The 13054-nt window shown below is 35.3% G+C and overlaps 1 protein-coding gene across 1 annotated transcript; it reads left to right on the top strand.

Annotated features, from left to right (window-relative positions):
* Positions 1–342: 342 nt before the first annotated feature.
* On the top strand, positions 343–12426 carry LOC149802243 (uncharacterized). The gene is made up of 3 exons (XM_089954411.1): positions 343–481; positions 3371–3502; positions 9145–12426. Exons 1-3 carry the CDS (start codon positions 376–378, stop codon positions 9354–9356), a joined length of 450 nt encoding a protein of 149 aa, XP_089810537.1. The 5' UTR covers positions 343–375; the 3' UTR covers positions 9357–12426.
* The last annotated feature ends 628 nt before the right edge of the window (positions 12427–13054 follow it).

Raw genomic sequence — 13054 nt, 5'->3', positions numbered from 1 at the left:
TCTATTGCAGACTCGTAGGTACTCGTGTACGTTCGAATTATTGACCCGCTAGACAGGTTTGCGTCTACCTGTCAAAGTTTACATTCAAAGCCAGATATAGTACTATCTTTCTCATCTCTCCTCTACTCTCTCCTTTTTCAAAGGCTCCGGTTGTTAAGAGTGGGGCTTGGCTATACTGAAATTTTGTGATCAAACATAGTTGTCTTTATCAGTGTCTCCCACCCCATCAGCTTGTTAAAGATCATGTTATATTTGCAATAACCAATAAGCGGCGATTATATTCTGTCACCTGATAGGACGCAAGGTGGCGAGGTCTTCTTTTCAACAAGAGGCGTAGTCAAAACGAGCAATGTGTAATCATCGCGTCGCAGGTCGATGAATAATAGTCGTAAGCCAGTGGAAACAAAACAAAGTGACATGGATTGTTCGAAAATGCTTATTTTCACTGTCGGGATCATCCTTTTTCTATGCACAAATAGAGGTATGTGAAAAATATCATTTAAATTTATATAGCTTTCGCGTTGGAATTAACTAAATATTTTTCCCCACAAGGCATGAAAAAAGAAACCAACAAAGGCTTCGAGGACAAAAGGTGATTATTTATGCCTGAACACGCAGCTGTTGCTATACAATCTCTCCATTACCATGTTATGTACTCACTCTCTTTCTCTCTACAATTTTTGAATTTAGTATCAATGGTGTAAATGTATTTGGAATTTAGTATCAATAGTGTATATATATTTGGAATTCAGTATCGATAGTGTAAATGTATATGGCATTTAATATCGATAGTGTAAATGTATTTGGAATTTAGTATCAATAGTGTAAATGTATTTGGAATTTAGTATCAACAGTGTACATGTATCTGGAATTTAGTATCAATAGTGTACATGTATTTGGAATTTAGTATCAACAGTGTAAATGTATTTGGAATTTAGTATCAATAGTGTAAATGTATTTGGAATTTTGTATCAATATTGTACATGTATTTCTAATTTAGTATCAGTAGGGTAAATGTAAATGGAATTAGTATCAATAGTGTAAATATAAATGGAATTAGTATCAACAGTGTACCGCTCCGGTGGCTTAATGGTGAGAGCGTCCGCCTTGGATGCAGGAGGTCGTGGGTTCGATCCCCGGTTGAGTCATACCAAAGACTTTTAAAAATGGTACTAATGGCTGCCTCGCTTGGCGCTCAGCATTAACAGATTAGTGTTAGGACTGGTCGGCCTGGTGTCATGATAATATGACTGGGTGGGACATCATGCTACATGTCTGCGGCACGATATCCCAGTGCTAGACATCACTATTAACTGCCACACTGCAGATATCCTAGCAATATGACTGAAAAATTGTTAAAGCTACGTTAAAAAATCCAAATCACACACAAATCAATAGTGTACATGTATTGTAAATTTTCTTAAAGTAAAAAACAGAAAAGAGTGAAAGACAACAAGCTTTGTAAAAATTAACAAATATATTTATTTATCTAGAATACAAAGTGAAAATGAGAAGAAGAAAAAAAACTTACGGTACTGCGAATTAAATCCCCAAATAATCAAAGAATTAGATCAGACACAAGTCCTAGTAATTTAAAGTCCTGAATAAAACTCACTACAAGTCCAGTTGAAATCCAAAACTGAAGGCGATGACGTGTCTGTTATGGAGTGATGATGTGTCAGCAGTCTTTTGTTGAATCACAGTAATATAATTACAGGTTTGAATATATTATAAATTTAAGTGAAGGTCTCTAATCAAGACTTTGATCAGAGCACTTTTGTATTTCTAGAACAAATAATCACTTGAATTCAATAATTTGAAGAAAATCAAATTCAGCCCAACTTGTCACAACATAATACAACTAGGAAGTACTAGATGTTAAATCACGAATGACCAAGTCCTCACAATCACAAGAGTATATAGTTCTCTACTTGACCTCAGGTCACTTTATCATTTTCTGAAGACAAAAAAAGAAGAAACAATTCAAGTAAAATTCACTTAGGAAAGTCCAAAACCCTGACCCGAATAAACATATTTATTTCTTCTATTTATAAAGATCCTGATATTAAGCCATGCGCATAGAGAATAATTTAGTTATGTATTAGTTGTTTATATAAAAAGAAATAAAAAAGACAATCTGGTCAATCAGAAATGAACTCAGATTTGGACAAGGTCAAGTCCAGCATACAATGTTACATTACAATAGCATGCAATGAAAAAAAATTTAAAGTTTAAAACTATTAAACAAACAATTAAATTAAATATGCGTAACAACACGCATTTGAACTTTGGTATCAATAGTGCAAATGTATTTGGAATTTAGTATCAATAGTGTACATGTATTTGGAATTTAGTATTAATAGTGTACATGTATTTGGAATTTAGTATCAATAGTGTACATGTATTTGGAATTTAGTATCAACAGTGTATATATATATACTTGGTTATGGTTAAGAAATGTTCATGCTATCGCTTGAAATAAAGAGATAGTGTTGTCTTGATATGAAGCAATAGAGAAACTGTACGAATATATGCGTGTCTTGCTTTTATTATTCCAAATATGACTGCCCTGACTGACTCATACGGCGACACATCATTACCACACCGGGTGGCAAAATATATGGACCGGCGAAGGGCATTCATAAATAAAATTTAAAATAGTGGTAAAAATGATTTTATCTTTCATCAAATATAAAGGCCAAAGGAGGTGGGGGAACTACGAAGCGACGGAGAGAGCGAATACGTATCAATATAGTCGTAATGACATGCGCGCTGAATGGGAGATATTCATGTTTCGCTCAGTTGTATCAAACCGAAAGGTTCTTGTTTTCACCTTGGAAACGCTTAAAATGCACAAGCTTCCTGCGGCTTCGCCCCCTGTGCCCCAACCAGGGGTTCCATCCCAAAGACCCCTTATCTGCTTGTTTCATCACCACTACCAACCCACCCCCGTCAATATTCCTGGATCCGCGGTTGCAAATATATATATATATATATATATATATATATATATATATATATATATATATATATATATATATATATATATATATATATATATATATATATATATATATATATATATATATATGTGTGTGTGTGTGTGCAAATATATGAGCATATGTTATTTACTTCTTCTGGCACGAATGAAGACGAACCAAATGAGAAGCTTAGACAACACCATTGATTTGGTATATAGCAGAAACATTTAAAACGGGTTCTTTATGGCCGTTTTTGACATGTTTTCTCAAATTAGCTGAAACGTGTATTACTTTTTTAAAATAAAGAATTTAGGGTTCTAAACAAGCGAAAACGTCATTCAGATTAACTATTTTAAATTGCGCTATCTAAAGTGTATTTACTTTTTCAGTTATGGCCCTTAAATGCTATTCCTGTGGAACGATTGATCCGAAATGCAGAGATCCGTTCGACAAAGACAAGGAAGGAATTTATTCATTCGATTGCTCTGGATCCTGTTACAAGGCGAAATCACAAAATGGAGGTATGGTGGGGTTGTCAGGAATCATACGAAAATTACGGTCATGGAATGGTCACTCTTTTAAATATTTCTCCATGTATATAATACAAACATGGATACATACCCAGTCTAATTATATTTGGTTTGATTATTGCACAAATTCTCATTTATTGGAGACTTTTATAAGAGTGTCATTAGTGTTTTTCTATATTTTTTTCTGCCACGCTGCGAATGTTGAAGTGGCATAAGTATTGCTATTGTCTGTCCGTCTGTCCGTCACACATTTGTTAAGTTTTGCATTTAGGTCACTGTTGCGGGTTCATTAATGTTCCATGAATACACGTATACTTCCGTAACGTATGTATTGAAATTTAAACATTGAATTCCGTCATTTTTGTTTGGATGCAAACTGACTCAGTTCTCATCCATCATGTGCCCCGTGTCCGTGAATGGTGTGTATGTCTTGGCTGCCCCTATTTATATAACGTTGTATATTATAAGAATTATTACAATAGGGGTTCCCACTATATGCAATAACGGTGAAGTTTAGGGCCGCAAATGTATGAAAGTCATAACCTCTTTTTGTAACTTTATTGCACAACATGATTTGTGATTGCGTGTATATCGTGTTACAAGGAACTTCGTCGCTATAGTGTTTGCATTCAGAATATTTGTAGTTACTCCCGTGGCCACGGCATTTTTTAAAACTATTTGCTCGTGTATGACCCGCAAACACACACACACACACACACACACACACACACATATATATATATATGTGCCGCTAGATCAGCTTTCTCTGTTTAAAGAAACTATATAAACCCGGATACCCCCAGAAAACTATGGGACGGTAGACCAGAGTGTGCTTGACGCAACTGCCTGTGTGTTACACAAGTTTAATACAGGGGTAAATTTGCTGGGGGAAAGTCGTATATAATTAATGAATGTTGGAAGAACCAACGACAGCCAAGAGCTGTTTTTATAGAAGGATCGTTGATTTTATTCATACAATTACTTCAGAATCAATTTCACGTTTCCAGTCACCTTATTATACTAATCATCCAGCATACATTTCATTTGCTGACTTAGAAAGGGGGGTGGGTGCAAATTACCATCATCTAAAAGTTGTGGACCGACCATTTAATTTTCGCGATGGGGGTGGAGTGGGGCCACTTTATTTTCGGACTGGAATATGTTTTCTTTTACTTTAAAAATTAATATCTTGAATACAATATTTTTAGACACCATAAATCAAAGGAAGATTTTTTCAAGCGATTTGAGGGCTGGATTTTTTTCTCCAACTGAATCCACGCAGCCGCCATCCCCAAATACATTTTGGGTCATTTGATGAAATGCCAGTGTGGACTTCTTCATGGTTTTCAAACCATTCTGATTCAGAAAGAACGATTGCATCGTATTGTCCAGTTTATTGAATTTTATAAATTGTATGATTAAAAAACTTCACAGGAAGACATTTATCGACTGTCCATCACGCCATTATTCGACCTCACAATGAAGGCGAAGTCAGGGACGAGTAGACTGTAGACCTTGTGATTTCTGGTGGATGATTTCTACATGTGGGGACTCAAGAAATGCATGATCACGTACAAAACTACGTATCCTTGGTTCATTCAGCGTTATTGTTTGGATGCATATTTTTAGGTACATAAAATGTGAATATGCAACTATTACATCTACGTATAATTGATTCAGCAATATGGCCTTATTGAAACTGCATATCACCCTGAAAAACTTTCATATTTACCATTTTTCTTAGCTGGATTTTACGTATCGGTGTATTTTTTTCTTAATTAATATTCAAGCTGATTATCGCATCTTTTTAGTGTTACTTACATCAAGTTTCCATCATTGACAAAACATAAGGGTCAGAAGTTCAATTCAGAAACGTGATCCTAATATAAATTTTTGGTGTGAACCGGTTATCGTGGCTTTTGCAAATGTACTACTAAAAGTTATTGAGATCTGTTATCCATTTTTTTTTCTTTCTCGGATACTATTAGATTCTTTTTAAACTTAGTCAAGATGTGGATAGATACTGTTTAAAAGTCATTGCTGAGGATTAGATTAAAACTGGTTTTCTTCTCCATGGATGGCGAATAGCTACAGAGTTAAATTTAGCATGAAAAAGGTGTTCTTGATTGGGTGTTGCAGTAAACAACGTAACAACGAAATTTCATCCCAATAAAATCACATCTTTATTAACAAAACAAGAAATGTATGTATGTATGTATGTATGTATGTATGTATGTATGTATGCATGTGTGTGTGTCTGTGTCACTTTGATTGCATACACCCTTAGGTAAGTACAGAGTTATTGCATTTAATTTTCATTAAATGTCATTTTACTTATCCATTATATCCTGTGGGTTACGTAAAATTGTATTTTGTAGCTGACCTTGTCCCAAATCAAGTTCATTTTCACCTAACCAGAAGGTTGGAGCGTCCGCATCGGATGCGGGAGGTCGTGGGTTCGATCCCCGGCCGTGTCATACCAAAGATTTTAAAAAATGGTACTAACAGCTGCCTCACTTGGCGCTCAGCATTAAGAGGTTAGTGTTAGGACTGGTCGGCCTGGTGTCAGGATAATGTGACTGGGTGGGACATCATGCTACATGTCTGCGGCATGATGTCCCAGCAGTTCGGGTTTCTCTTTGGCCTAAAATGTTTTGAGATTTTTCTCGATCTTGAGTGGATAGAGAATGTTGCTAAATATTCAGTACCATTCTACCTGAGACAATAAAGAGTCTCTGTTCTTCTCGGCCTTCTCTTCAAGAAGGTAAAAACATCAGAACTAATATAAGATGGTCTTCTTTTGAGAAAACGTCTTCGCTAGTCATTGTAAGTAATCTTGATAATTCAAGAATTTCGCGCTGATGCAAAAAAATATGGGTCAAGAGGAATGCTAGAGAAATACATGTGACAGATGGAGAAACAAAAGCTAATCATAAGATAGATCGGAAAGAAAGCCATGGTTATATAATAAATGAGTTGGACAATTTTCTACCATGATGCCATATACCTCATAGGGTGGGGGACTTACAGGGTTAAAAGAGCTCTCGACTTCTCTACCAATACCCTTTTTGTCGCCCCGATCTTCGAAACCTCTCTTGTCCATTCTCGCATATCATCTAATAATTATAATTTAATTACTGAGAAAGAGACAACAGAAATGCATCGACGAAAACGGTAACTATCGTACACCAGGACTTAATGTTTTAAATTTATTCGTGAACATATTTAAAGATACGAAGACAGCATGCCATACAATACCAATTTATTATTTTTCAACATTTATAAACTTGGCAAACTATCAGTTACATCGCTGTTGCAAAATCCGGACTTTTTTTAAAAAAGTGTTAATTCCCTACTAGGAATGGGGACATAAAAAAAAAATTGCTCCTAAAGTTAAAGCATCAAATTTGAAAATGGAAGGCATATAAATTAATGATCATGCAGCAACAACCATTATTATTAATATTATTATTGACCGCTCTGTCGCCTAAGTGGTTAGAGCGTCCGCCTTGGATGCGGGAGGTCGATGGTTCGAATCCCGACTGAGTCATACCAAAGACTTCTAAAAATGGTACTAACAGATACCTTGCTTGGCATTCAGCATATAGAGGTTAGTGTTAGAACTGGTCGGCCTGGTGTCAGGATAATGTCACTGGGTTGGACATGATATTATTATTATTATTATTATTATTATTATTATTATTATTATTATTATTTATTAATTAATTAATTAATTAATTAATTAATTATATAAGTCATCAGAGACCTCAAAGTTCCAACCGCTTTTTCTTCTAGAGGTTCTTTAACAAAACGCCCGCACTGGGGGCCTCTACTGGGGTTTTCGTATTGTTACTACTCTATGGTCTTAAACTAAGTACCAGAAAAGAGTGAAACGAACAAGTTTTGTAAAATTAAACAAATAATTTATTTCCATAGAATACATAGTGAATATTTAAAAAGAACTTACAGTATTGTCAATTAAATCCCAAATAGTCCTAAGAAATCAGAAAAAATCCCAGGAAGAATCAACGACCCACGGGAAGCTACTATGTTTCTCACATATCGTGCCCACTATTCCTTTTTCGTTCGAAACATTTCAGTTAAACCAGCAGCCAGGGTGGCGCTCTACATGTTCGTATCTTACATATATTTTAAAAAAACAAATTTCCTCACTGGTTTTACTGGCTGTTTAACAAAGACCTTATATATCTTAGATATTCTTAAAAGAACTTTTAATTCCCTTTAGTTTAGTATATAATTGTTTGATGTAATATGGATTATAGAGCTCACAACCCCAACTGGAGTTCCCAAACCAGGGAAGAAAAGGAATCTTACTAGATACGCCGCCTTAAAACATTGAAACCAAGCGGTTTAAACGAAGAAGACTAGAAAAAGAGAACCATGCACAAATAAAATAATCTTTAGCAGCCGACACATTTTCTTTTAAATAATTCTCTAAATTTGGTTAATAGTCTATGACTACTATAACTATGAAATATCCGGGATATATAATTTGCGCTTACATAAATTTATATAAAAAAACATATGTCGTTATGGCTTATCAATTTATAGGTCAATTCAAATATTTTTCAATATCAGCAACAAGCTGAAACAAACTAGTTGAAACATAATAAAGCTAAAAGGTTTAATTCCTGTAGAAACAGCCATGTAAAGTTTCGCAAACATAACTGTTTTTCTGTTTTATTTGTTTGTTTTGTCTATGTTTTGTATTTGCCTTCATTAAGAGTCGAAAGCGCTCATGCTAATTAGATACTAGTTTCACACTGTTCGTTGTCAGTTTATTGCATTTATCTTAATCAATCCCTGACACGTGATCCCTTGCTGAATCCAGTGCACTTGAAAGGATTGTTATTTGCGTTATGATATATATATATATATATATATATATATATATATATATATATATATATATATATATATATATATATATATATATATATATATACATTTTCACTTCCTGGACTTCAGCGAGAAATTGTAAGGAAGAGCCAACAACTTTTTTTTCATTTATATATTTGGTAATTCATTCATTGCACTTTCAAAACTGCTATTGTCTGCTCTGGCAGCATTAATTTTCCCTATTTTATAGCCCCCCCCCCCCCCCATCATAGAAACAGAAGAAGTGATCGAATAAAATGTGTTTCTTATTTGTGGAGAAGAAATTTCCGTCTAAATAAGGATATATTTTTCACATGTGAAAATATAAGGATATGTTTCTCACATGTGAAAATATAGGAATGAAAAAAGAATATGAAAATTATTTCGCCAAAAAGTCGTTATCATTCACATTTAAGTATATAATACAATCAATATTTTTCATCAAGTGATGAATTGAATCCCATGTTGTACTAATTTAAAACGAAAATTGATAAACGACTCGAATAATTTAAATCGTTTGCTCGACGAAGCTCGCATAGATAGACACTACTCAGCTTGTTCAATAAACTTTATTAAATGAACACCAATGTAAGATTCTCCATATATAATTCCTATAATTTGAAATATTGTGTAAGGTAATAGACAACGTGATTTAGCTATCTTTTTTTCTGTGGTGACAGCAGCGGTACCAATAATACAATGCAATGCAAATTTATTTCTTTTCTTCTCTGCAGACATTACGAGGGGCTGCTGGCCCAGGCCAATGGAGAAAAAGTGCACAGATCAGAATATTGCTGATAGACAAGGGATAGATGGGCCGGGAACAGCTTGTCACTGCAGCGATAATCTTTGTAACGGCACGTCTACCCAGACGGGACTGTGTATTATAACAACACTGTTATTACTTATGTGTTGGATGTTGAAACATTATCTATCAAGACGGTAATTCTTTGTATGTAGGCTACGCCATAACGTGCATGGATATGTCAGGCGGAGACAAAGTGTAGACGATTTGCTGAGTAGGAGGAACGCTTTTCGGTTACTCTGAGAAATATGAGAGAGAGAGAGAGAGAGAGAGAGAGAGAGATCCATTTCTTAGTTCGTCAACGAATAGTTTTGTTTCATTGGATATTTGTTTCAATGGATATTAAAGTATGCTGTTTCAGCCTCTTTGCCTTCTTATAATGACCGTGCGTATTTGCAAAAGCTACCAGTGTCCCAGTTTTCATTCTTATCTGCTCATGTACAAATCAAGGGAATATATTAAGGACCTAAAGATTCGATTACATTTTATTTCTGATTGCAAAATAGATGAAAGAAAATGACGGAAACGAAATATCTATTAAACATGACAAAATATTTTTTTAAATCCTAAACCATTTCCTCCAGTATTTAGACTAGTCGAGTTATCAAGGACATTGTAAGTAGTCCGTTTTGTTAATGGAGTCGCACCAACGCCGTTAATAAAGCCCCTTTGTTATCTGACGATTTACTGTCCTTTTTTTAAATATTATCCCTACGCCGACCAACTCAAGGACACGTATATACGTAAACAGTAACAAATAGTTCCAAAGACTATGCCCCAATACAGTGTTAATTTTCAAGATTTATTAAGCTCAGTCTAATATACATCTTGGCTGTAATCTGAAATAAGTAATTATTTTCATAAACGATGTGTTAATGACTGTTTATGAATAACGGAAATTAACATCTGTTCTTTGAGCACTTTGTTGTCAAATTTTCAGTTCGATAGTGTGTAGTTCAGCATGTTGTCAAGCTCTTTAGTTTATGAGGTAAGTAAATCTTGTATGATCTCCGCAATCCAATAACGCCTAAATAAACGTGTTTGGTTTTGCAAGACACCGGAATTTATTAAGTTTAAAGGGAGGCGATGAAATAGAACTGATAGTCATGATAAAGAACAAAACTAAGCATTAAAAGATCTACCCATTCAACACCCATTCAAATTGTTGCCAAAATATGCCCCAAAACAGGCTAGACCTGACAGCTTGCAGCCCTTTCGTGGTGGCTACAAATCTACTCAGTCCCAAGGACCTACAGCAAACTCTCTACAACACAGCCAGCTATGGAAAGGGGTCCTGCGAAAACAGTAAGCTTCCTACTCCTGTTAAAGCTGAAAGGTTAAAACACTGGTTGAAAGGGAACAACACTGCCAAGATACAAATTTTGATACATGGATTTACATTTGGATTTAATGTGGGGCACGAGTGTTCTGTCCCCATTCAATCACATAATCTAAAATCAGCCATACAAAATCCACAGATTGTTCAAGACAAAATAGACAAAGAACTTGATCCTGGCAGGTTTGCGGGGCCTTTCAAGAGCCACCCTTTCTCACTATTTCATATACCACCCCTTGGCTTGGTTCCAAAGAAAACAGCTGGTACTTTTCGCATGATTCACCATTTATCACATCCTCACGGGCTTCTATAAATGATGGTATGTCCTCGGGAAAAAGTGTTGTTCAATATCAAACTGAGGAACACGCTATTGCAATCATTAAAAAACTTGGTAGAGGTTGTGTTATGGCAAAAACTGATATAGCTAGTGCGTTCAGAATTGTTCCACTCTGCCCGACTCAGTATCATATGTTTGGCTTCTCTTGGAATGACCTAGATTATTACGCAGCTCCAGTTGTCAAATCTTTGAATATTTAAGCACTGCATTACGGTGGGTTGCGGGACACAGTTTGGGCATTGGCCACATGGTACGTGTTTTAGATGACTTTCTGATGTTGGAATCAAACTATAACACCTGTAAGGAAAAGTTAGACCAATTCTTAATTCCTTGTGCAGATATTGGTATTCCCATTTCTGGGCTGCACAGGCCCCATGCAAAGTGGGTGACTTGCATGGTTCCTGTGTTATGGCGGTCTCAGCTCCCAAATGGATTGCTTTTTAGTTTGATGGTCACAAATTTACATTCAGGTCTGAATTTAAACTAAGTAGTTTATCACATATTATGTTAAAGTAAGTTTGTAAATAACCTTATGCATGTTAGATCATATGAACATATTGTTATTTTCAATAGAATTGTCACTTATGTGGCCTGCATCAACAAATCGTTTTCCAGCGTTATTCGTTATGCTCAAATTCTTACTTTCCTCCTTAATGTTGTTATCTTCTCTCACACGCTTCATCACAAACAAATTTAAATTGGATTCGGTGGAGGCGATGAAATAGAACTGATAGTCATGATAAAGAAGAAAACTAAGCATTAAAAGATTTAAATTGGATATGGTGGCATATCAGACCTATATCTTTATTTGAGTGGCATTATCGTTGGCAGGACAAGTCGACTTGTTTTCTTACCCTATTTGAGGAGTTAATAATAGACGATGAAATTCGAGGAACTGTATATATCAGTAGAACAAAAAGAAAATTTATAAAACATTGCAGCCTAAAATTGAAAGGAAAAGAAAAGAACTAAGGATAAAGTACGAGATTCAAATATCAGTATAAGAACTAATTGTTAGACATACCAGTGTATGTAATTGGTAGACATACCAGTGTATGTAATTGGTAGACATACCAGTGTATGTAATTGGTAGACATACCAGTGTATGTAATTGTTAGACATACCAGTGTATGTAATTGGTAGACATACCAGTGTATGTAATTGGTAGACATACCAGTGTATGTAATTGTTAGACATACCAGTGTATGTAATTGTTAGACATACCAGTGTATGTAATTGGTAGACATACCAGTGTATGTAATTGGTAGACATACCAGTGTATGTAATTGGTAGACATACCAGTATATGTAATTGTTAGACATACCAGTGTATGTAATTGTTAGACATACCAGTGTATGTAATTGTTAGACATATCAGTGTATGTAATTGCGAACAGTCCTTGTTATTCATGTAGTTAGCAATCAATTCCAATACCATCTGTATGTATATTCCAATACCATTTGTATGTATGGTTCTGCGAATTTGTTGAATCTTCTGTTTGACTATTATTTTCCTTTTTAATATCCTCGTCTCAGCGAACACAATAAAAGACCGAAACACTAGTTGTATGATATTTTTGGCATCTGAACATTTTGAGGTAAGGACTCGGTCCTTATCTTTCCTGGAATCATGAATATTATTCCCCTATGTTTAGTTCTGACTGTTTTATTATTTTGGTACCAAACACTTTATTCCACTAGTACATCATTCCAGGTCATTACATTATGCATTTTGGAGAAATGAGCGCAGTATAGCTTTACATTATGAATATTATGATAATGTATATTATGTATAACGGCTATTGGTCCCCGGATTACGTGGCAGTAATTATTAATAGGTAGAAATGTTTCCTAAGCTGCTACTTTGCTATAACTTCACTAAAAAGTTAACAGTTCAAAACATTTAACAGTTATTTTGTAACAGCTGGCCATCAAAAGGCAGGAAAGCAGATGGAGAATTGTGGACAGCACTGATTTAATGGTGAACAGCACAGTTCTCACTTCGATGTCGAATAATGCGCCGACAGCTCATGGTTGACGTGTCCGTTAGAAACTGTAGGAAGAACGGGTAACAGTATAGACCAGGGGGTCTCAAACACGCGGCGTGCGGGCCACATGCGGTCCGCCACACCGTATCACCATAGTAGCCAATCCGACTTTGACCCAA

The sequence above is a fragment of the Sinohyriopsis cumingii genome, chromosome 4 (assembly GCF_028554795.1).
Source record: "Sinohyriopsis cumingii isolate HCF-2022 chromosome 4, ASM2855479v2, whole genome shotgun sequence".
Lineage (NCBI taxonomy): Eukaryota > Metazoa > Mollusca > Bivalvia > Unionida > Unionidae > Sinohyriopsis > Sinohyriopsis cumingii.
Note: the sequence above shows the minus strand (reverse complement) of the source record. Positions and strands in the feature narration are given on the sequence as shown.